The 26,526-nt window shown below is 45.1% G+C and overlaps 1 protein-coding gene across 3 annotated transcripts in view; it reads left to right on the forward strand.

Annotated features, from left to right (window-relative positions):
- Positions 1-26,526, forward strand: part of PALD1 (phosphatase domain containing paladin 1) — a 354,590-nt gene that overhangs the window by 299,514 nt on the left and 28,550 nt on the right. For all 3 annotated transcript variants that reach the window (XM_073685734.1, XM_073685736.1, XM_073685735.1), the window contains one exon: positions 3,389-3,544. In XM_073685734.1, coding sequence (XP_073541835.1) covers positions 3,389-3,544 — 156 coding nt within the window. The remainder of the gene's footprint in view (positions 1-3,388; positions 3,545-26,526) is intronic.

Consider the following 26,526-nt stretch of genomic DNA (forward strand, 5'->3'; position numbering starts at 1 on the left):
TCTTAAGGCACTACAACGTTTCCTGGGGTTTGCTAATTATTACCGGAAGTTCATTCGTAATTTCTCGTCCATGGTTAAGCCTCTCACAGACATGACTAAAAAGGGGACGGATTTTTCTAGGTGGTCTGACAAGGCTTGTCAAGCATTCTCCTGCTTGAAAAAATGTTTTGCCTCGGCACCCATACTCATTCAACCTGATGCGTCACAGCCATTCATTGTAGAGGTAGACGCTTCTGAGGTAGGGGTGGGAGCAGTATTGTCACAAGGTTCGTCCCCTGGTAAGTGGCATCCGTGCGCCTTTTTCTCTAAAAAATTGTCGTCCGCTGAGAGGAATTACGATGTCGGCAATAGGGAACTCTTGGCCATTAAGTTAGCTTTTGAGGAGTGGCGCCATTTTTTGGAGGGGGCAGTCCATCCGGTCACCGTCATCACCGATCACAAGAACCTGCTATATCTGGAGTCCGCGAAACGTCTGAATCCCAGACAAGCTAGGTGGTCATTGTTTTTTACCAGGTTTAATTTTGTCGTTACATATCGTCCTGGGTCAAAAAATGTAAAGGCGGATGCCTTATCTCGCAGTTTCCCTGGGGCCGGGAATACGGACGACCCGATTCCTATCCTTCAGGAGGGGGTGGTGGTTTCGGCAGTATGCTCTGAGCTGGAGGAGGAGGTATTGGAGGCTCAGGGGGACGCCCCTGTTGGACCTCCGGGGAGACTGTTTGTTCCAGATCAGTTGCGACAAAAGGTGATCGAGGCACACCATAACTCAGTTTTGGCAGGACACCCGGGGAGTAAAGCAACTGTGGATCTCCTCTCGCGTCGGTTTTGGTGGCCTAACTTACATAAGGAGGTGGTAACTTTTGTCGCGTCCTGTGGGGTTTGTGCGCGCTCTAAGACCTCACATACCCGTCCGTCTGGGGCCCTCTTACCTTTGAAGATCCCGGAGCGTCCTTGGACTCATCTGTCTATGGACTTTATTACGGACCTCCCTCCGTCTTCGGGTAAAACGGTCATACTCGTTGTAGTGGACAGGTTCAGCAAGATGGCACATTTTATCGCTCTTCCGGCTCTCCCTAATGCTAAAACTCTTGCGCAGGTGTTCATTGGGGAGATTGTGAGGCTTCACGGGGTACCCTCCGATGTGGTGTCTGATCGGGGGTCTCAGTTTGTGTCCAAGTTCTGGAAGGCGTTTTGTGCACGGCCGGGGATGCATTTGTCATTCTCATCGGCTTTTCACCCTCAGACCAATGGTCAGACGGAACGTATGAACCAGAGCTTGGAGACATATCTCCGGTGTTTTGTGTCAGAGAACCAGGAGGACTGGGCTTCTTTCTTACCTCTGGCAGAGTTTGCTCTTAATAATAGGCGGAGCGAGTCCACTGGTAAGTCCCCGTTTTTTGGGGCATATGGTTTTCACCCCCCAGTTTTGTACTTTCAGTAGGGGGGGCTCTTCGGGGGTTCCTGAGGAGGAACGATTTTCCTCATCACTCGCTTCAGTATGGAGAGGGGTGCTGAAGAATCTGAATACTATGGGGAACCGATACAAACGTATGGCTGATAGGAGGAGAGTGTCTGGTCCGGACCTAAGTGTGAACGATCGGGTATGGTTGTCTACCAGGAATATTAAACTTAAGGTTCCCTCCTGGAAACTGGGTCCCAGGTTCATCGGGCCGTACAGAATCAGTTCTATTATTAATCCGGTGGCATTCCGTCTTGACCTCCCCCCTACGTTTAAAATTCACAACGTGTTCCACAGATCGTTGCTTAAGAGGTATGTGGCGCCGGTGGTACCGTCACCTTTACCTCCCCCTCCAGTGGTGGTCAATGGTAACTTGGAGTTCCAGGTATCAAGGGTCATCGATTCACGTTTTAATCGCCGGTCCCTTCAGTACCTGGTTCATTGGAAAGGGTATGGTCCTGAGGAGAGGATGTGGGTTCCTGCGTCAGATATTAACGCAGACCGATTAGTTCGGGCCTTCCACACGACTCACCCGGATAAACCTGGCCCTGAGGGTCCGGAGGCCCCTCGTAGAAGGGGGGGTACTGTCACGGGTGTGTCGCCACGAAGATCGTCACGATTACACAGCCTGACTTCTCGCAGCTGTCTTTTTGGTGCTTTGTGTTTTCAGCAGTGAGGGAGTTAATTCTCTCTCTCTCTGTGCTAGACGAGGTCCAGCCTCGCCCAGCTGCAATGAATGCTGCTGTAGTGAGTCTCCTTCAAATGCCTGCTGGTCTGTTTGGGAAGTGTCGGTGAAAGCATTTCATACAGACTTACAGAGCGGATCGTGGTATTTGGAGTTTCTGAGATAAGTGTATTTGGAGTGGTTTTTCCCTTCCTCGCTTTATCATTTATCTCCTTTCCCGTTGGTGTTCCCTCTGTTGTAGTTGTGTAGTTTTTGTATGCAAGGTGGTTTTGGTTTTTCCCTTGTACTGTCTCGTTCGTCTAAGTACTGTGTGTGGGCATATTATTACTTGTCCTCTTTTGTTGTGATCGGGGTCCTTCTCAGGACTAGATTACTTAGGTGCAGGGATCCTCAGGAGGTAGGGGTTACGCTGGCGGCCTGGACCTCTGTACCTTTAACAGTACCTCCAGGTTGAGGGATTAGTCAGGGCCCCAGCTTAGGGTCAGCTTAGGCCCCCTACCTCCAGTATACAGAGACAGCGTGACAACATCGGACACGAGTTAAATGCCGCTGTCAGAGATTGACAGCAGCATTTAACATGTTAACAGGTGTGGTTGGATTGCGATTCCACTTACGGCTGTTTGAGGCATATGACAGCTGATCACATCAGCTGTCATCTGCCGGGAAAAATGCGGGCTCAGCTCCGGAGCCCGCATCAAATACAGGGACACGACTTATGACGTATCTAATATGTCACTGGTCGTGAAGGGGTTAATGGTTCCTTCGTCAGGTTGCCTTTTAAAAAGATAACCAATAATTATGGTAATTTTGTCATTGAATTTTATATACGTAGTTACAGATATTGATTTTCAGTATTGTTTACTCATGTTACTAAAATTGAGCAATCCATATGCCGCATGTTTTTTAGGCTATGTAGTCAAACAATAAAAGTGCCCACTGATCGAAGCATTCAGTATTAAAAGCAGAAATGATACTGTGTATATATTGTAGAATGCATGATCAAATGTAAAATAGAAAAGAATAAAACGAAGTAGAAATGATGGGTCTGGAATGTCCGGTGGCCGGCAGTGCCGCATGCGCTGTTTGTAATTTATCATTAGAGAGCCACAGGTTGCAGACCACTAATTGTATGTCATAATAACCTAATATGTTTACAACTTGGCATAAATAAAATCAGTTACTACATTTTGGTTTATGGGCTTTTTATCTGCTTTTTACAAAGATGATTTATTTTTTGTTGACAGATTAAAACAGCCAAAAATATGAAAGAAATGCAATTACTTCAGCTACGGAGTCTGCAGTATTTGGAGAGATACATTTACCTGATCCTCTTTAATGCTTACCTTCACTTGGAGAAGAAGGACACATGGCAGAGACCCTTCAGCAAATGGATGTATGAGGTGCGTAGATCAACGGAGTTGTAAATCCATAACTTGTCACACATTTTGCTATTTAGGTTTCACATACGTCTTCCCTTTATTCATGCCTGCACTTTTGAAATCTTACTGTATGTATAGAGAAATACAGAGAGAATTCAATACACACAATGGACAGAATAATAATAATAATTTTTATTTCTATAGCACCAACATATTCCGCAGCACTTGACATTTCTGGGGGCACTTGTACAGACTATAAAGACATTACAGAGTAACACATAATTCAACAGATATCAAAAGGAGTGAAGGCCCTGCTCGCAGCTTACAATCTATGAGGAATTAGGGGGGACATGAAAGGTAAATGGTAACAATTGCTTGTATTGTATGGTCCAGCCATCAATATAATAAATAGCCTATTCACATAATGCTGCATGAACCGGTCACCAGCTAGTATGTGTACAGTACAGACACAGAGGGCTATTGGGTGCATGGAGGGGTCTAAACAGATGCTACGAGGGTCCTGATTTTGAAAAAATATTTGTAAGGACAAAACAGGAATGTAACATAAGTGAGGTGAGGCGATAGGCCATCTAAAGAAGTTTGTTTTTAGGCCACTCTTAAAACTGTGGGTAAAGGGAATTAATTTAATTCTCCTGGGTAGTGCATAACAGAGAATTGGCGCAGCTTGAGAGAAGTCTTGGAGACTGGAGTGAGAGGTTCGGATCATTGAGGATCTTAGTCTTAGGACATTAGCGGAAAGGAGGGCATGGGTAGGGTGATAGACATAGATAAAGGAGGAGATGTAGAGTGGTGCAGAATTGTCCAGAGATTTGTGGAATATTTATCAAAACTGTGTAATTGTGCCAATCTTAGATGAGACAGTCTTAAAATGTGCAAGATTTATCAAAGTGGTTTGTGCTGTTTCATAAATGTCTAATTTTACTTTGACATGATAGTCGCAGTTTACAACACCTATTAGTTGGCTCACTTAGTGTGAGGAATCAGCGCCAAAAGTTTGGTACAAAGTATCACACTTTAGGTCACTTCCCTTTCCAGTATAAGACCTCCCATTTCAGCAAGGCCAAGCCACCTTGTCTGACAAGTCGTAAAAAGTGTCTAATATAATAGATATAGATGGCATACATTCTGCTTAAAAAGTAGACTTTATTGAAGATGCAGCTTTGATTTCCATGTATATGTGTACATTAATAGGCTACATAATGTTTCGATAACTGGAATCTGCTCATGGCCTTAAAGAAAAATAACGTTATATGAAAATACCTTCCGTATATAAGGGGCAATTCATGAAAGCTTTTTTGCCAGATTTCTGTCAAAAAAAAAGCTTTGAACATTCATATTTATTTGTGCAAACACAAGGTTATGCAAGAAAAATATGACTTTTGCTGTGTTCACACCATTCTTCCTCCAGGTTTGACAAAATGGGCAAAGCTGGGGCGTGGTGACCCCACTTGTGAAATTCATGATGAGTTCCAGCGTTCGCTACCCCACAAATCTTACTCCAGTGGGGGCTGGAATAAAATTTGTGGTGAGGCACACACAGCCTCACCTGATTAATTAAGAGGTGCACTTCTCTTAATGAATCAGGAGTGTCTGCTTCAACTCGTCCCCTTATCAAGACTGGCGAGAGTATGGCCGAACCTAGTGAAATGGAGCCATAGTGTTTTATAAAAAGGCATAACCCTGTTCTGCAAAGTAATTCCGGTCTATATAAATCCTTCTTCAGTCATCCAAGACAACCTCATAGGAAAAAAATAAATATTGGTTGCTTTTATATAGATGCATAGGTTTAAAAAAAGACTTGGGTACATCAAGTTCAACCTTTCTCCACCAATTATACATTCTTTGTTACTAAATTATCTATAACTGACAATGCCATTTTTGCTGAGGAAAGCATCTAGTAAATTCCCCCAAACTTATATTTATTTCATAAACTAAATACTTTAGCCATACAAATGTCCTAGGTTTTTTTCATCCTTGTTAAAGTTGTGCATTAGATATGTCTAAATATTTAAATGGAAAAGCAGATTATGTTATTATTAGTGATGAGCGAGCGTGCTCGCTACTGCTCGGTACTCGCCCGAGCATCTCACTGTTCAAGATGCGCCGCGCTTGGTGAGTACTTCTGGGATGCTCGGGCGGGAGATTGAGTCCCTGCCATGCATGTTTGTCGCTGCTTAGACAGTGAATAAACATGCGGGGATTGCCTACCACTCACTGAAATGCCGCAGCCATGTTGTTTGTAGCATTACAGTGATTGGCTGGCCGCATAGCCTCATCGGGTCTATATTAGACCCGGTGACCCTATGCTCGTCACAGTCTACCCTTCAGACAGGCCTAGTAGGGAGAGGTGCTGCTGAGCTAGGGAGAGAGTTGTCGGTTTATTTAGTTAGCTTATAGGTATTCCACAGCAATATATATATGCATCTGAACAAACAGTCCTTCTAAGGACTAATCCAGCTGCATATATTAATCCTGGTGATAGCAGGAGTTAGGCAGGCAGAGTTTGTGGAGCGTGTATAGAGCAGAATAGGGTCCATTGCACGTTCTGTCTGCTGCTGTTACAGATATCCATAGCCCTAGATATCAGGGCTAATATTCTTTTTGCTCTTAATCCTGATTATTTGCTTAAAAAGCAATATAATACACCATTTTAACTGCTCCATTTGCTTGTTAGCAGAATACAGCCAGATTTGGTTAATTTTATTCGCCTTGCTGTATTGTGGAAGCAGAGAAACTTGTCCATCAGACGTGATCCTATATTACTGTGGTAATAATCTTGACGTTTTATGGAGCGTGGGAGATATAACACTCCATTTAAAGTCTGCCAGATGTTTGTTGTTCAACCTATTCACACTTGGCCACTGACCAATACCATACTGCAAGGCCACTGCCTAAAATCGTGGTCATCAGACCTGATCTGATATCACTGCTGTAATAATCGTGACATTTTTGTGAGCGTGCCAAATATTATACTCCATTTAAAATGAGCAAGGCGCATGACAAGAAACGGGAAGTGGACGTGATGGTGATGGTGCACACAGAGGCTGAGGCCTTGGACAAGCTGAAATTTTGCCTGCTGAGGGAGCACAACAAGCACCCAAATCATGTCGCCCTACCTTCCTGTCCTACTTTGTAGGGGGCCGCGGAACACCACTATTTAAGCCAGAGCAGTGTGAAGACGTTGGTTGTGTTGAGGGAGTGCAGTAACCCTTCACGGTTGACCAAGTGAGTGTCAAATTATTATGTTGATTGCGCAATCCACAGAAAACCAAACGGAGGCAATGCTCTGTATGGGAGGATTCAAAGAATCCCTGATCCCGTTTATTTTGCTTACCATTTTATATTGTTTTGAGTATATCAATGTCCGATCACTTACAGCCATACTACAGTACTACAGGCTTGAGCCAATGTTAGTGCAATTATTACGGAAACACATATATGGTCATATTATCATCGTTAGTTCGAAGCACGATGGAAATTTACAAGGTCAATACTGGCCTAGACTAGTCAGATACCGGGAACAGGGTGTCTGATAAAATGTCCTTGTGAGAAAAAGTTAGTGTGAGAAAGTTCCATGTAAAGCATGAGAAAAGAAGGAAAGAATGTATGTTATGCAAGGAGTGATAATAACATGATTTTGAAGCAAGCAGACAAAATGGGGTTGCTATAGCATGAGTATCAATATGTCCTTTACATTTCCCCCCTAAAAATTATGTTGTTATCAACAATAGAGGTGCTATCCCAGGGTCATGCTTTGAGCCTGAGGGACATTGGTCTTCACTCAATTAGTGCCCTTGTTACCAATTGAGGCCGTTGCGGCATGTCCATCCCCCCTTGTTAGTTGATATAATCATAAAGCTCTGATCTTTAGACGTGAGGTTGGTCGGGGCAAGCGGGTAAAGGTCATCATTCCCTTGTTGTCCAGGTCCTCAATGCTGGTTACATCTGGGAGGTCTATGTATAGTAGCACTGGATGTTGGTTGACAGCGTCCTCCTTGCTCTCTGATGACTGGCAGGTTTTCCTCATGCAAAATGGGATACAATAAAAGACTAGTTTTAGTAAAACATATATTAACAAGACGCAAGCAGCAATATGCAACACTCCTTGTAATATTCCAGCAATCCATCCACCAATCCCTTTAAACCAATTAGCAGGATTTAAAAAGGAAAACGTATCAGACCACCAACTGTTTTTGGTCAATTCATTGTTTGTTATATTCTTCCCTGAGTTTCCTAATGTCTTCCATTTTAGTCTTTAACCGTATGGTAGAGTCGGGATCAATATAGTAACAACAGGCTGGGCCTATAACCTGACACATCCCTCCTTGAGCTGCTGTCAAATAGTCCAGCACTAAAGTATGTTGATTGGCCACTATAATAAGCTGATTCTGCACTGCAACAGTAGTATTAATTACTTCCAAAATATTCCAAATCTGATCATCTAAGTAATCAGTGACTTCCACTAATTTGTCCCACATTTGTGTTACCATAGGGTAGAGGAAGACAGTACTGGCTATCTTATTGGGTATACTCATTTGTACTAAATGAGGTCTTCCTGATGGGCGTGGGGTGTTGTCCTTAGCACGTTTATAGATGGTATGAAGAGGGATGGCTCTCATATCTACTTTACTATGGGGAATAAGATAAATGGCTGGAGTTAGCCGGGCCAACATACAAGTCCCCCCCTACTCCAACTTGAAGCCATTTATACGCATTATTCCCACAGACCCAATATGTGGCTCATGGTAGATCCCATAAAACAGAGTGCTGTAATACTAATTTATGTACCAAATAGATAAAAACGGTGTTATTTGATAGCATACACCATGAAGGCATTTGTCCCAGGGGGCTACAATATCCAACATTCGGATTGCCACATGTTGGATCACTAGGCTTATATTCAGAAAATTCATGTTTTACTGCTGTTGGGGTTGTCAAGAGCACTTGGTATGGTCCGTCATACAATGGTTCTAGTCCGTGTTTCCGAACATTCCTCTTCACATACACATAATCTCCAGGCTTGAGGGTATGACAACCTTCTGCATCAGCTGGATCTGGAATAGAAGATGATACTAACGCATGGGTGTTAGTTAAGGCTTTGGCAAGCTGAATCACATATTGCACAACATAATCTGTTTCTTCTGACAAATGTTGTGGGGTAAATCTAGCTATGGCTGGTTGTGACCCAAATAGTATCTCATAGGGTGACAGTTTTTTGTTTCCCTATGGGGGTGGTGCGTATGTGATATAGTGCAATGGGAAGGAGCTCAGGCCACTGGGCCATAGTCTCCTGCATCATTTGGGTCAACTGCCTTTTCAGTGTGCCATTCAATCTCTCCACCTTGCCGCTTGACTGTGGATGATAAGGAGTATGCAGCGCCACTGTTGATCCGATCATGGTAAGTATTTCTTGATATACACATGAGGAAAAGGCTGGTCCTTGATGACTTTTGATAACTTCTGGGACTCCATACCAGCAAACAACTTCAGAGACCAACTTTTTGGCGGTAGTCTCACAGGAGAACCTGCAGTCGTGACAAAGCCTCTCCTTGCCCAGATCTCCCCAAAATCATGTGCAATCCCGAAGGCATATCTCGAGTCAGTAAATATATTCACACGTTTTCCTTCGGCCTGTTTACAAGCAGCAATTAGGGCTTTGAGCTCTGCTTCCTGTGCTGACATACTGGGGGGTAAGGCTGCAGCCTCTACCAATGTATCTTCAGTTGTGACAGCATATCCAGTATCCAGTATGAAACCTGCCAGAGGTGTCAACATATCTGGATCCATCTGTATATAACGTAAGTTCTGGATCATCCAAGGGTACTTCCCCCACTAGAACAAGTGGAGTTGACTCCACAGTAATTTGTTCCAGACAATCATGCGGTGGAGCCTCTTTCCCCTCTCCTTCAGGTGCAGGCAGCAGGGTGGCTGGGTTGATGGTGGTGCACCGGTGTAATTTCACATTTTCTGGCAGAATCAACGAACACTGCAGCCGCAGGTGTCTCTGTGTAGACAGATGTTTAGGTTGCTGTGTGGCGTGAACCGCTCGTAGACAGCTGGGGGAGGCCCTGGCTACCGGGTCCAGATGCGCTGAGTAATAACCGACTGGGCGCTGCTTTGTACAGTGTCTCTACGTGAGTACTCCGGCTGCATGTCCTCCCGTCTCATACAAATGGAAAGGTTGAGCATAGTCCGGATTTCCAAGGGCAGGGGCTGTCATTATCCTTGACTTTAGTTGGTCAAAGGCTTGTTGCAACAGTTCTTGGTGGTCCTTGTTGTTTACATCAGCCAGAGTGTCTTCTTTTAATGCATCATATAGGGGCTGCATCAGACGTGAAGCGTCTGGGATCCATTGTCTGCAATATGTACATAGTCCGAGGAACCGTTGCAGCTCTATGGGATCTTTTGGGAATGGTATCAGGTAGATGGCCGTCTTCCTTTCTTCTGTGAGATGTCTGGCACCCTGAGTAAGGCAGTGGCCTAAGAAGACCACTTGACCAAGGCAAAACTGAAGTTTCGAGGCTGAGACTCGACAATTCAGTTTTGCTAGATGCTTGAGGAGGCTAACACTGGCCTTGATGGACATTTGCTCCGTGGGGGCACACAAAAGAAGATCATCCACGTATTGTAAAAGTACTACCTCACAGTTGTCCAGCTGCCACGGCAGCAGACAGCTAGACATGTTCTTTGCAAACGGATTAGGGCTATTCTGCGCACCCTGCGGCATCACCGTCCAAGTCAATTGCCTGCCCTGATATGTAAATGCAAACAGAAACTGACAGTCTTTGTGTAGTGGAATGCTAAAAAAAAACAAAAACCTTTGCTAAATCAATTACTGTAAACCAGACAACGTGTATGTGCATCTATTAGAAACTTAAGGATATATGACCATCTGGAGAATTAGTTTACATCACCATATTTTAGCCCTAATGTCAAAGTGGACATGAATATGTGCTGTTGAGGGTAGTGGATTGATCAGCCAACTTATCCTGAGCCCATATTTTAAGGGCTTGACAGAAGTCAACCCCACTCTCATACGTATTGGCGTCTAATGCTCTGTCACACACTGATCATGATGATCTTCCTTATACACATTCCGGGTGTAGTGTGTATTGCTGCCTGTATTCCTGGTGTGCCAAGATGGCTGCCACCAGAAGGAAGCACACTACAGGAGGGGTGCACCAAGATGGCCGCCACCAAAGGGACATCTGGTCAGAGGCCGGAGGTGATGCAATGGGTGTAGTAACATGGCCGCTGCAGGAAGGGTTGAAACTTTGGGCGGACATAGGTATAACAGATGAGGATGGGGCACTAGGAATGGCTTGGGTAGTAGCGAGGGGTGGGCCTCCTGGATGGGGCACGTGACATGCAACACAATAATCTGCTGACAACGGATTCTGCTGGCCACAATTAGAACATTCCCAACAATTAATTACGCCGCCATTATTGGAGAGCAGTTTCTTTGTAATAAGCATAACATAGCGTCTTTCCCTTATTGTCTGTATTTTCGTCCTCCATTCACCCTTTTTTTTTTTGGACAAATTTTCTGCTGTTCCGTATCAAGCCAAGGCTGTTTGCTATTCTAGCAGCTGTAACTTGCGCTTGTCTGGTAGCTCGCATATTTTAGTTAACCGTTTAAGATTCTCCACATACTTTTTTTTCCTTCTGTCGACAAACTCAGCGCAACCTTTTCCCACATGCATTCCCTTTTCAACATTCCATTATCTTCCTTGCTGCATTTAACATCTCGTACTGTAATCTACCCATCCAGGTACGACCCACACAATGACATTACTCTTTTGGTTTTCTCTACATATTTCCTTCCTTCTATTTCAACATATCCTTCATCACAAATCTCATGTGCAACTTTCTTAAACTTTTCAGCATCTCATCTTCCAACAATCCAAAATCAACTAATCTACCCCTTTTCTGCCGGATGCCTTCATCCCACAACGCAGGCTGAAGCCTCACCTCCACGGGAAAATTTAACACCTTAAAAACGGGGAAGTGGACGTGGACGTGATGGTGATGGTGCACACAGAGGCCGAGGCCTTGGGCAAGCTGAAATTTTGCCTGCTGAGGGAGCACAACAAGCACCCACATCATGTCTCCCTACCTTCCTGTCCTACTTTGTAGGGGGCCGCGGAACACCACTATTGAAGCCAGAGCAGTGTGAAGACATTGGTTGGATAGCATATAATGCTTCCAGTCAGTTTGCCACCACCACCACCCTGTCTTCCACACTGTCCAATCTCAGTAGCCGTGAGTCTGGACCACATATTCCTCACCCTGATCCTCCGTCCCCCCACCATGCCGATTGCCCCGAGACAAGTGATCCCACACTTGGACACTCCGAAGAGCTGTTCACTTTTCCATTTATAGATTCGGGCTGATGAAACAGTGTCTGTGGATGACACCACTGCCTGTTCCGCTGTTGTGCGTGCACGCCAATCCTCTGTCCATGGCACAGGCCAAGATGCCTCCCGTCCTTCACCTGTCATTGCACACTTGCAACCACCACCATAATCAACCACGTCCACGTCCTTGTCCCAGCGCAGCGTTCAGTTGTTCCTACCCCAGTCCTTTGAACGCAAGCACAAATACGCAGCCAACCACCCAGAGTCCACAGCATTAAACTGCCACATTTCTTGAATGCTTGCACTTGAAATGTTGCCTTTAGGGTAGTGGAGACGGAATCTTTCAGCAACCTCATGGCGGCAGCCGTAACTTGCTACTCGGTCCCCAGCTGCCACTATTTCTCCCGGTGTGCTGTCCCCGCCTTACACAAGCACTTGTCCCAGACCATTACCTGTACCCTCAACAACGCAGTTACTGGGAAGGTCCACCTAACCACGAACACATGGACAAGTGCTTGTGGCCAGGGACTGTGCATGTCGCTGATGGCACACTGGGTTAATATAGTGGAAGTCGGGACCCAGTCAGACCTTGAGATGGAACATGTCCTCCTGACACCGAGGATTGCGGCCCCTGGGTCAATCAGGGTTGCCCCACATTCTACACCTCCTGCTCTTCAGCCTCCATCTCGAAAATTACCACATCATTCGGAAGCTGGAAGCACCGCTGCACTGCCTCGACCAAGTGGCAACAGGCTGTGCTGAAGCTAATATGCTTAGGGGACAAACCGCACACCGCTGCAGAGTTGTTGACAGCTGTAACAGAGCAGGCAGATCTGTAGCTGTCACCGCTGAACCTACAGCCAGGCATGGTCATCTGTGACAATGGCCAGAACCTTGTGGCAGCTCTGAAACTAGGCAAGCTCGCACACGTACCATGCCTCGCCCATGTTCTCAACCTAGTGGTTCAACAGTTTCTCAAAACCTACCCGGATTTGCCTGAGCTGCTTGTGAAAGTATGCCGTGTGTGTGCCCATTTCCGAAAGTCATCTACAGCTTCCGCCGCCCTCACCGTGCTTCAGCAGCGTTTGCAGCTTCCAGCTCACCAACTGGTGTGCAATGTCACCACGCATTGGAACTCAACTTTGCATCTGTTGGGAAGGATTTGTGAGCAGCAGAGGGCAGTTGTTGAGTACCAGCTTCAACACGCCCGTGGGTATTCAGGTCAGCCTGCACACATAAGTCCTCAAGAGTGGACATGGATGTCTGACATCTGTGCCGTCCTCCAAAACTTTGAGGACTCAACCAAGATGGTGAGCGGCAATGACACCATAATTAGCGTCACTTGCCGCTTCTGTCTACTGACACGCTCACTGCTCACAATTAAAGAGGAGGCATTGTAGGCGGAGCGCGATGAGATGGAGCAAGGAACTATACAGTTTGATGCCACATAGTCCAGCCTCATCTCATCTCAATGTGGATTGGGTGATAATGAGGAGGAGGAAGATGGAACAGGAGCTGCGCTACAGACAGTACTATGCACACAACAGTCATACCATTTGATCAGCATGGATGGCCTAAGGAGAGGAAGGAGGATGAGGAGGAGGAGAGCATGGACAGTCGTCCTCTTGGTCAGGATAGCACACATGGCTGATTTTGTTCCACTTCTTTTCCCGTGACCCTCGCGTTGTACGCATTTTGGGCAACAATAATTACTGGTTGGTCACACTTCTAGACCTATGCTACAAGGAGAACTTTCTATCTCTCCTTCCCATGGCGACGAGGTCTAATAAAATGTTGTAGTACCAGAAGGCCCTTGTTGAGGAATTATTAAAAAAAATTCCCATCTGAAAACGCTGGCAGAGGTCACAGTTCGTTGGACAACCAAAGAGTACAGGCAAGGGAGACACACATACGATGCAGCAGAGGCAGGGGCACACTGTCAAAGGTATGGGACAGTTTTCTCAGACCCTCCCAGTGCCCAAGTCCTGATGCGTGGGGTACTCTGACAAGGAGGGAAAAGTTTTGGAAGATGCTGAAGAGTACCTTGCCGACCATACCAACATCCTCCATGATTCTGTAACATCCCTGGTGGTGTGCTTGCATGGCTTACCACCTCTCACCATGCAAGACCGCAATCTTACCTGTCGGGCCGGGCTGCATACTTTGCTCCAGTACCTGCTGTTTGTGTGTCTCTTGTCTGCTGGCTTAGGGCGGCGGCGCTGTTGCTTCTTGATTCTTAAAGCTCCAGTGTGCGCAGTCCTAATGCGTCCCCAGCCTATTGCTGTGAGTCACTGGATACTTAAACCCCCTCCACCCAGCAACACTTTCCATCTGTGTGTTCCTTGCAACTGAGTTGCCAGGTCCTGTCCTGTATCTAGTCTGTTTCTGCCACCCTAGGGGCTGTATACCCAGGCCTGTTACCTGTACCTGTGACTTCTAGTCAGTTTCCGCCACCCTGGGGGCTGAGTTCCCAGGCTCGTTCCTGTATCTTGTTCCTGGTTCAGATCCTGTCTGAACAGTGTACTAGTCCGTTACCTGTTTGCCGCTATGTCTGTGCCTTCCCCTTTTCCTGCAGTATCTGAACCTGCACCTAACTCGTTGTCTCTGTACTTCTCTTTGTGAGTTTTGTGTCCACTCGCTACTTCATTGCAAGTACCTTGTGTGTATCTGGTTCTGCTCGTTCTGTTTCCCTCCCTCTGTATCTAACTCCTATGTTACAGCTATCTAATTGTGTTTTCCAGTCTGTTCCATGTGAACAGAGCCCTGTCCTGTCTACCGCATCTGCGGGTTTTGCTTTGCTCTGCTTGTTCACCGCACTTGCGGTTTTGCTCAGCTCTGCTTGTTCATCGCATCTGCGGGTTTTGCTCTGCTTTGCTTGTTCACCGCATCTGCGGTTTTTCTCTGCTCTGCTTGTTCACCGCATCTGCGGGTTTTGCTCTGCTCTGCTTGTTCACCGCATCTGCGGGTTTTGCTCTGCTCTGCTTGTTCATTGCATCTGCGGGTTTTGCTTAGCTCTGCTTGTTGACTGCACCTGCGGGTTTTGCTCTGCTTTGCTTGTTCACCACATCTGCAGTTTTGCTCTGCTCTGCTTGTTCACCGCATCTGCGGGTTTTGCTCTGCTCTGCTTGTTTACCGCACTTGCGGGTTTTGCTTTGCTCTGCTTGTCTACCGCACCTGCGGGTTTTGCTCTGCTCTGCTTGTCTACCGCACCTGCGGCTCCGTTCCTGCATCCCAGTTTGTACTGGTCCCTATCCTGCCTACGTTCCTACCTACCAGTACTCACCTGTCTGCATGCCAGCAGTGCCTGCCAGTGTCCATCTGTCTGCATACCAGCTGTGCCTGTCAATATCCACCTGTCTGCATACCAGCCGTGCCTGCCAGTACCCAGCTGTCAATATGCCAGTTTAACCTGCCTGTTCCTGCATACCCCGGTGTGGGTCAACAGCTGTGACCGGGGTCTGACCTGGAGTAGCACCTGGTCCCTCTGCTCGGTTCCTCCCTGGTTCACTGAGCCGCCGTGCGACCTTGGTCGGACCGGGTTGATACTTAGTTACGCCCCTCCAGGCACTCCTCGGTTCATGGTCCAGTGGGATCACGCTCACGTCAGTCAGTCCGGGCGTGTGCGTAACAGATTCCTCTGTGCCTTATAACTTCTGGGTATCTAAACTGGACACGTGGCATGAACTGGCTTTCTACTCCTTGGAGGTCCTGGCCTGCCCAGTCCTGCCACTAGCATTTTGTCTGAGTGGGTTTTTAGTGCCACCTGGGGTATTATAATTGATGGGCATATCCGTCTGTCAACTGAAAATGCAGACAGGCTGACTCTTATAAAAATCAACAAGGGCTGGATTGAGCCAGAATTCTCAACACCACCGGATGATAGCAGAGAAACATAAAGTCAAATCCAGTGTTGTTTTTTTTTTTGGGGGGGGGTCTATTATCCTGCATCTCTTCACACCCAGACTTGGGTATACGCTTCCTGATTTAGTCTATTTTATGTCATCCTCCTCCTTCTCTTTCTCCTCATCCTACACCACCATATCAACAGGGTGACCATCACGCAACACAGACATAATTTTTTTAAGGGTGTTTATGATGCCCGTCGGAAATTTTTTTAGAGGCCTACCTATAACATTCTGTATGTTATACAGTGTGTTCATGTATGCCCCGCAGGGGTAAATGTTTTTCAGCCAATGCACTTAGTGCATGGGTATTACCAGTATAGGAGGCCCACTCCTTAATAATGGGAACAATTTTTTTTACTGAGGGGGTATTGGAGTGCGTCCACATTTTTGGCAGCCTTTGCAGTCACTGCATACGCAATAACAGTATAAGAGACCCACTCTTTATTAATGGGAACAGCAAAGCATAGCCGGCTGATGGCCCTCTAACAATAGTGAGGGACGACTGCTGGCCCTCTAACAATAGTAAGGGCCGCCTGATGGCCTTGTAAAAATAGGCTTTGTGACTTTCACAGTCCCGCCTTCATAAATGAAACAGGATGTGTCTGATCATGTCTCACACAACACATGGCCAGATAAGGTAGTAAAATCATAAAATTACATTTACTGGTGAATGTATTTTTCACCGTTGAAAGCAATGCAAAAGTGCAAAAATACATCAAAAACGCTATGTGTGAACATAGCCCAAGGTGTGGAGGAGCATTTTTGTTTTTGGTTATTTCTTTTGCCTTATATACAAGTCATTACCCTGGAAAGAATGTTCCTTAACGTTTTTTCCAGGAAAATCCATTTTGGCTTTGTATTCGTATGTTTTATTGTGAGTCCGTAAAAGTGGCGTAATACTCTGACAACATTGTTCACAGCACAGACTTGGGAGTCTGAGATGCTTCCAGGGGTCTTCCCCATGCTGTTCCCATATCATTTGAGCACGGTTTTCATCGATTTGGCCAATTTTTAGGCCTCCTCTAGACCTCCGGGAGGAGGGGGGGCGCTGGAAAAATGCTCAAGTTTCACATTGACTTACATTGGGCTCGTTACTAGAGTTGAGCACCCGAGCATTGCGATTTACTCGACCTGAGCAACGAGCACCTGAGCATTTTAGTGCTCGCTCATCACTAGTTATTATATTGTATTAATGCATTATACTGTATAAAAGAAAAATTATCAATACAAATTATGGAAAGGCTCATACAGAAAATAATTTAACTGAAGTCTTTATTAATAAAAAATCTTTTTTGAATACTGCTTCCATATTTACGTCAATCAGCTGCTGCCTCCATAGGTACAGACTACAAACAAACCCTGTATGTAGTCTAATCCTTTCCTCCTAGTAATCTTTGTGGAGTGCAAGTTAGCATTGTATATTCACTGTTGTATTCCTTAGTAGGCTTCTAAACTTCAGTTTCTCACAAAATTTACATACAGCCATTTCAATGTAAGACAACGAGAAAAGAGACGACACGAGAACAAGGCTATAGAGATTGAAGGAGGGAACACCCACTGAGCTTACAACTTGCAGCTTCACAAAGCAGCATGTTATAGAATGCAAGTCTTTAAAAATAAAAGTAGAAATAATACAACAATGTTGTGACGCTTTAAAGGAAACCTATCACCAAAAAAACGCTATTAACTTGCAGATATGGGGTTAATCTGCTGGTTAATAGTTTTATTATGCTGCCCGGCGCCTGCACTTAGTCTAACACTGCAGGGATAAAATGAACTTTATTCTCCCCAGCAGTGTTCCCGTTTCAGTCATGGGGTTGGCGTCGGCACTGGTTCAGTCACCACTTTAAGCACAGGGCGGTGGCTGTTCCCGCACCCCCAGCCCTCACTGATAGCTGGACCCAGTGCAGAGCCAGTGTCTATAGGGCCGGGGTGTGGTTACAGCAGCCGCTCTGTATACTTACAGCAGTTGCCCTATTACATTTCTAAAGTACTTTTTCAAATGAACATACAGTAAAGACCAAAAGTTTGGACACACCTTCTCATTTAAAGATTTTTCTGTATTTTCATGATTTTGAAAATTGTACATTCACACTGAAAGCATCAAAACTATGAATTAACACATGTGGAATTATATACTTAACAAAAAAGTGTGAAACAACTGAAAATATGTCTTATATTCTAGGTTCTTCAAAGTAGCCACCTTTTGCTTTGATGACTGCTTTGCACACTCCTGGCATTCTCTTGATGAGCTTCAAGAGGTAGTCACCGGAAATGGTTTCCACTTCACAGGTGTGCCCTGTCAGGTTTAATAAGTGGGATTTCTTGCCTTATAAATGGGGTTGGGACCATCAGTTGTGTTGTGCAGAAGTCTGGTGGATACACAGCTGATAATCCTACTGAATAGACTGTTAGCTGCTTTTTTCTTGCCATAATACAAATTCTAAGTAAAGAGAAACGAGTGGCCATCATTACTTTAAGAAATGAAGGTCAGTCAGTTCGAAAAATTGGGAAAACTTTGAAAGTGTCCCCGAGTGCAGTTGCAAAAACCATCAAGCGCTACAAAGAAACTGGCTCACATGAGGACCACCCCAGAAAAGGAAGACCAAGAGTCACCTCTGCTTCTGAGGATAAGTTTATCCGAGTCACCAGCCTCAGAAATCGCAGGTTAACAGCAGCTCAGATTAGAGACCAGGTCAATGCCACACAGAGTTCTACGGGATGCCTGAGCAAAGAAGACTATGAATATATGGCCAATATATTGAAAAATAGAAAATTACTTTATTAGAAAAACTTATAGAAAAATCCTTATAGTCATACAGGACTACAGTGGCAAGACATATGAAAAAAAATCAGCGTGCAGCCTCTACATCCCATAAGGCGAGTCATGTTTCTTTTTCTTTGCCTTTGATATGTTTCTTTTTTGGGGCTAATTATAGTGATGTTAGGGAGTTGGTGGAAGTGTAGGTTATGTGTGAAGCCCCACCTGTGGCCATATATGCCACGGTATGATATCTTTCTCCAGCTCATATCTATACATATATGCAAACCCCTTATGGTTCCTTTATGTGATATAAAAGTAATTGAGGATAATGATATATAATGGATTTGGAATCTGCACCCTGTGGTGACACCTGTTGTTTGTTCTTAATTATGTTTTAACTTTCTATGTGTGAATTTTTGTCATATGTCTTGCCACTGTAGTCCTGTATTACTATAAGGATTTTTCTATAAGTTTTTCTAATAAAGTAATTTTCTATTTTTCAATATATTGGCCATATATTTGTAGTCTTCTTTGCTTAGGCATCCCGTTGTATATGTTTCTTCTACGAATGGCCCGAGACATACGGTTCTTTGAGTAGGTTGCAATATGGAAATTATGCAGTTATTTATGATATTTATGCAAAGCAACCTTATACTCGGTTCTAATCCTCCCTTTGACACACAGAGTTCTAGCAGCAGACACATCTCTACAACAGCTGTTGAGGAGACTTTGTGCAGCAGGCCTTCATGGTAAAATAGCTGCTAGGAAACCACTGCTAAGGACAGGCAACAAGCAGAAGAGACTTGTTTGGGCTAAAGAACACCAGACCAGTGGAAATCTGTGCTTTGGTCTGATGAGTCCAAATTTGAGATCTTTGGTTCCAACCACCGTGTCTTTGTGTGACGCAGAAAAGGTGAACGGATGGACTCTACATGCCTGGTTCCCACCGTGAAGCATGGAGGAGGAGGAGGAGTGATGTTGTGGGGGTGCTTTGTTAGTGACACTTTTGGGGATTTATTCAAAATTGAAGGCATACAGAACCAGCATGGCTACCACAGCATCTTGCAGCGGCATGCTATTCCATCCGGTTTGCGTTTAGTTGGACCATCATTTATTTTTCAACAGGACAATGACCCCAAACACACCTCCAGGCTGTGTAAGGGCTATTTGACCAAGGAGGAGAATGATGGGGTGCTACGCCAGATGACCTGGCCTCCACAGTCACCAGACCTGAACCCAATCGAGATGGTTTGGGGTGAGCTGGACCGCAGAGTGAAGGCAAAAGGGCCAACAAGTGCTAAGCATCTCTGGGAACTCCTTCAAGATTGTTGGAAGACCATTTCCGGTGACTACCTCTTGAAGCTCATCAAGAGAATGCCAAGAGTGTGCAAAGCAGTCATCAAAGCAAAAGGTGGCTACTTTGAAGAACCTAGAATATAAGACATATTTTCAGTTGTTTCACACTTTTTTGTTAAGTATATAATTCCACATGTGTTAATTCATAGTTTTGATGCCTTCAGTGTGAATGTACAATTTTCATAGTCATGAAAATACAGAAAAATCTTTAAATGAGAAGGTGTGTCCAAACTTTTGGTCTGTACTGTATGTTATTCGAAAGTTCACCTGTAAACAATTTTGATCCAATATATCCAAAATTATATATATTTGTAATCTATCTTAATTAGGACTTTTGCCTCCTTAATTAATTTTCGCTCCTGTGTGTATTTACTACTAGTTTACCAAATATTGTGATGAAAAAGGTTATCAATCTTTAAAAAAAAATAAAGGAAAAATCACTGCAGCAGCAGATGCTATAAAATAACAACTAACTATACTCATCTTGTCATATCTTATATTTCCTCGATGATCCAGAGTAAGAATCTGTTATCTCCCCTTTTCTCTATCGTTATAGCTGTCACATGGCTGTACTACTAATTGATTAAGCTAGTAGTACACCACATGACTGCTAAGGTCACTATTTGGCTGCAGAGTTAACATTGGGGCTGCTTTGAAACATAGACCAGGGGAGTCACTGGAACTTTTTTTTCGCTGGATCAACATATGAAAGGAAGGGTTAGTTTATTCTACTCAATTAAAAATGTAATAATCAACCAGGATCCTAGTTAGGTTAGGCCAATGGAGGAGTTAAAAATTATTTCTCAGAACAGAGACAATATAAGACACTTCAGCACTCAATGTCGTCCAAGGGTATGTTCAAACTGTTTTTTTTTTTTTAGGTGGGTTTGGAGCAGGTCTGAACATATTGATTTATATGTAAAAAAGACTTGCTTGTTCATATGTTCTGTCTTTTGATGGTCTTTTAACCGCTTCAGGCTTCCAAAGACTTCAGTTGGTTAAAAGAAGTAAATAGCTTATTCTGTGGTTCTCCTGAGGAAGTCAGCATAACTTCGAAATGCATTGAGAATAAACTGCATGCTATCTGAACATCAAGAATCTTGGAATTCGGCAGTCATAACGTTAAAAAAGTGCTCAGGAAATGACCAAAAAATGCTAAAATAAGCTTCAAAATTTGGGAGAAAATTTGTGATTCATGAAGCGTCTTCCACTTTTAAGAACGAGTGTTTTTGGCCAACTGAAAAAAATGCTGTGTGCACATATCCTAATATTCTTCCAAAGATTTCCCATTCAACTTAAATTTTGTTTTCTTCACCAGGAGAACTTGGACCCATCCAAAGGATTTGTAATGTCTATGGAGTAACATTTGACTGTTATAGTTGTTGTTTCTGGTTATTTATTTCTGACTTGCAGATCCATTTCCATTCTCTACTTGTGGCATGTACATTCTCACATTCTCACCATTCATCAATTTCCAAGTAGATCAAATAAGCAGCAGAACACAACACACCAAACCATTTAGAATCAGAGTAGAGCTGGATTTGTTAAATAAATATAAGATCTCCTGCAGTGCTGAAGCAGAACAGCATGGCACATATGTTTTCATTTCTAAGGAAAAGCGTAACTACTTCTAGGAACGTATTTGAATTGTGAGAATGTGGTTATATCATGAATGGTAACACTTAATGCATTTTGGCGGGATGCCCAAGGTTCTGTGATTTCACTAGCGCATACATATATAATATAGCTGGACTTAACAATATCATGGAATCATATAAGGAGCAGCTACCTACAATGTTATTCATTTTGGAATCACAATATTTGCTAGAGATCCCTTTATGGGGATTACATTCTGGAAATGTAGGGGACTATGACGATACAAATATTCCAATCTGATTTAGTTGTGGTCTTGCCATTTGCCAAGATCCATTTAAAATGTTTATGGTGTGAAACATTGCTTAATTAAACATTTTTAAACTTGCAAACCTTAACCCTGAAAAAATCACTCCCTCATTGGCCACTAGGTATCTGCTTTCGCTCTTTCTGCTTGCTTCGTGTTGTCAAATACAACATTTTTAAAACCTCGATTTATTCCGTATCATGTGTCATCCACAGAAATGGGCTTACAGGCCTTAGCTTTTAAAAATGATGTTATTAATGGTTGTCTGAGAAATGTTCTGCCACTCTGAATGTACTTGGGCAAATCATTAAGATCCACTAATGACAGCTACCTTTGCAAACGCTCGGCGAGTATTTCCGGGATGTTCGGGCGGGAAATCGGATCCCCGCCCTGCATGTTTGGCGCTCTTTAGAGAGCCAATGAATATGCAGGCATTGCTTGCCATGCACTGTAATGCCGTAGCCATGTTTGTTGTGGCATTACAGTGATTGGCTGGCCACATAGCATCATCAGACCTGGTGACACTAGGCTCATCACAGTCTAACCTTCAGACAGGCAGAGTAGGGAGAGGTGCTACTGTGCTAGGGACAGAATTGGCGGTGTACTAGCTAGATATACTGTAGGTACTCCAGAAGTATATATATATATATCTATATCTATATCTCCATCTGAACTAACAGTCCTTCTGAGGACTAATCCAGCTGCATATATTCAGTGGTGATAGCAGAAGTTAAGCAGGCAGGGTTTGTGGCAGTGTATACAGCACAAGAGTGTCCATTGCACATTCTGTCTGCTCCTGCTGTTACAGATATCCATAGATCTACCCCAGATATCAGGGGCCAGGGCTATTTTTTTTTTTATCTTAATCCTGATTAATTTCTAAAAAAGTAATTTTACTGCTCCATTTGCTTGTTAGCACTGCAGAATACAGCCAGATCTTTTCCATCTTCAGATGTGATCCCATATTACAGCGAAAAAAATCCAGAAATTTGTAGTCAACGTGGAGAATATTATCCTTCATTTACAGTTTGTAGCAGTGTGTCAGTGAAGCTATTCACATGTGGTCGCTGTGAATAGGAAACTACAAACCCTCTATTTAAAACTGTGGGCGTCCGTCAGACGTATCACATATAACTGTGGTACAAATCCAGCCATTTGTAGCGACAGTGCAAAATATTATCCTCCATTTAAAATGGACAAGCCGCATGGCAAGGGATGGGGAAGTGGACGTGATGGTGATGGTGCATGCAGAGGCCGAGGCTGTGGGCAAGCTGAAATTGTGCCACAACAGACACCCACATCTTGTTGCCCGACCTTCCTGTCCCAATTACTAGGGGATCACAGCACACCACTATTTAACCCAGAGCAGTGTCAAAAGATTGTTGGTTGGATAGCAGATAATGCTTCCAGTTACTTTGCTGCCACCGCCACCACCCTGTCTTCCACACAGTCAAGTCTCAGTAGCCATGAGTCTGGACCGCATATTCTTCACCCTGATCCTCCTTACTCCTACCATGCCTAGTGCCCGGAGACAACCGATCCCACACTTGAACACTCAGAAGAGCTGTTCACTTTTCCATTTGTAGATTCTTTTGACCTCTCGTCCGGCCAGCTTCAAGCGGGGCAAGAGGAGATCGCATGTAGCAATGCCCAAATATTTGAGCAGCCACGGTCACATGAAGGCGACGGTGAGAAAGTGCAATTACTGTCACAAGAGGTGGATGATGATGAGACATAATTGCCAGAAAGTCAGGAGGAGGACCAGGGTGCAGAATTGGAAGATGAGGTGGTGGATGATATAGTAACTGACCCAACCTGGCAGGGGGACATACAGAGCGAGGACAGCAGCACACAGGGGAGGGAGGCATAGTACCACAATTGGCAGGAACAAACAGTGTGGTGGCCACAGACACAAGGCGGGCAACCGTTCCCCAACAACACAACGGAAGTTGCCAATACAACTGTTGGGTCTTCCCCAGTCTGGTTCTTTTTTAAAGACTCTGCAGATAACCCCACAAAGGCCATTGGCACCATCTGCCAGGCCAGCATCAGTAGGAGTAGCAAAACTAGCGGCCTGACCGCCACCAGCATACTCAGGCATATGATAGCAAAGCACCCGACTAGGTGGGCCGAACGCCAGGGTCCAGAAACAGTGTCTGCGGGTGACACCACTGCTTGTTCCGCCGTTGTGCATGCACTCAAATCCCCTGTCCATGGCGCATGCGAAGATGCCTCCCGCCCTGCACCTGTCATTGCACACTCGCAACTACCACCATCAGCGTCCACGTTCTTGTCCCAACGCAGCGTTCACTTGTCCGTACCCCAGTCCTTGGAGAGCAAGCGCAAATACGCAGCGAACGCCTCACAGGCCATACTACTAAATTCACACATTTCACGAATGCTTGCACTTGAAATGTTGCCTTTTAGGCTCGTGGAGACGGAAGCTTTCCGCAACCTGATGGCAGTAGCCATCCCTTCGTATTCTGTCCCCAGCCGCCACTATTTCTCCTGGTGTGCCGTCCCCGCATTACTAAAGGATGTGTCCCAGAACATTAGCCATGCCCACAAAAATGCAGTTACTGGGAAGGTCCACCTAACCACGGACACGTGGACAAGTGCTTGTGGGCAGGGACAGTACATCTCACTGATGGCACACTGGGTTAATATAGTGGAAACTGGGATCCAGTCGGACCTTGGAACGGAACACATCCTCCCGACGCCTAGGATTGCGAGCCCTGGGCCCCCACATTCTACAGCTCCTGCACCTCCTCCTCCTCTTCAGCCTCCATCTCCGAAATGCCTACATCAGTCAGAAGCTGGAAGCACTGCCGCACTGCCTCGGCCAAGCGGCAACAGGCTGGCTGAAGCTAATATGCTTAGGTGACAAACCGCACATCTGAAGAGTTGTGGACAGCTCTGAAAGAGCAGGCAGATCTGTGGCTGTCACTGCTAAACCTACAGCCAGGCGGCTCTGAAGCGAGGCGAGCTCATACACGTACCATGCCTGGCCCATGTTATCAACCTCCTGGTTCAGCAGTTTCTCAAAATCTACCCGAATCTGTCAGATCTGCTTGTCAAAGTACGCCTCGTATGTGCCCATTTTAGAGAGTCATCTACAGCTTCCGCTGCCCTTGCCGTGCTTCAACAGCGTTTGCAGCTTCCAGCTCACCGACTGGTGTGAGATGTCACCATTGGAACTCAATGTTGCATATGTTGGGAAGGATTTGTGAGCAGCAGAGGGGAGTTGTTGAGTACCAGCTTCAAAACGTACGTCACGTCCCTATTCAGATCAGCCTCTACACATAAGTCCTCAAGAGTGGGCACGGATATCTGACATTTGTGCTGTCCTCCAAAACTTTGAGGACTCCACCAAGATGGTGAGCGGTGATGACGCCATAATTCGCATCACCATCCCGCTTCTCTGTCTTCTGAAACGATCGCTGCTCACAGTTAAAGAGGAGGCATTGCAGGCGGAGCACGATGAGATGGAGCAAGGAACTATACAGAGTGATTCCAAACAGCCCAGCCTCATCTCATTCCAATGTGGATTGGGTGACAATGAGGAGGAGAAGGAAGAACAGGAGCTAGTTTCCTGGGCTATAAACGGTACTACCCACACAACTGTCAAACCGTCAGTTCAGCGTGGATGGCCTGAGGAGAGGGAGGAGGAGGAGGATGAGGAGGAGAGCATGGTCAGTCGTCCTCTTGGTGAGGACACGGAAGTCTTGCCTGTTAGCAGTCTGGCACTCATGGCTGAGTTTATTACGCTGCCTTTCCCGTGACCCTCGCGTTCTCCAAATTTTGGATGACAGTAATTACTGGTTGGTGACATGTCTAGACCCACGCTACAAGGAGAACTTTATATCTCTTATTCCCATGGCAGACAGGTCTAATAAAATGGGGCAGTACCAGAAGGCCCTTGTTGCGGAATTGTTAAAAAAAATTCCCATCTGAAAACGCTGGCGGCAGAGGTCACAGTTCATTGGACAACCAAGGAGTAGAGGTGAGAGAGACACAAATACGATCCAGCAGAGGCAGGAGAACACTGTCAAATGCCTGAGCGAGTTTTCTCAGACTCTCCCATCGCACAGCCCCTGATGCGCGGGGTACTCTCACAAAGAGGGATAATTTTACAAAGATGCAGAATGGGTACCTTTCCGACCGTACCAATGTCCTCCATGATTCCTCTATGCCTTATAATTATTGGTTATCCAAGCTGGACACGTGGCATGAACTGGCTCTCTACGCCTCGGAGGTCAAAGCCTGCCCTGCAGCTAGCATTTTGTCAGAGTGGGTTTTTAGTGCCGCTGGGGGAATTATAACTGATAGGCGCATCCACCTGTCAACTGAAAATGCTAACAAGCTGACTCTTATAAAAATGAACCAGGGCTGGATTGGGCCAGGCTTCTCAACACCACCGAATGATAGCAGCGTAACATAAACTCAAATCCTGTGTCTTTTTTGGGAGGTCTATTCCCATGCACCTCTTCACACCCAGACATGGATATACGCTTCCTGATTTTGTCTATTTGCTCGTGTCCTCTTCCTTCTCCTCATCCTCTACCACCATGTCACCAGGATGACCGTGATGCAACACCCACATCATTTTTTTTAAAGGTGTTTAGAATGCCCGTAGGAAATGTTTGTTGTACAGTATGTTCATGTATACCCTCCAGGGGTAAATGTTTTTCAGTGGTAAA

Source organism: Phyllobates terribilis, unplaced genomic scaffold, assembly GCF_046119375.1.
Source record: "Phyllobates terribilis strain yellow unplaced genomic scaffold, ASM4611937v1 Scaffold_5__5_contigs__length_657084704, whole genome shotgun sequence".
NCBI lineage: Eukaryota > Metazoa > Chordata > Amphibia > Anura > Dendrobatidae > Phyllobates > Phyllobates terribilis.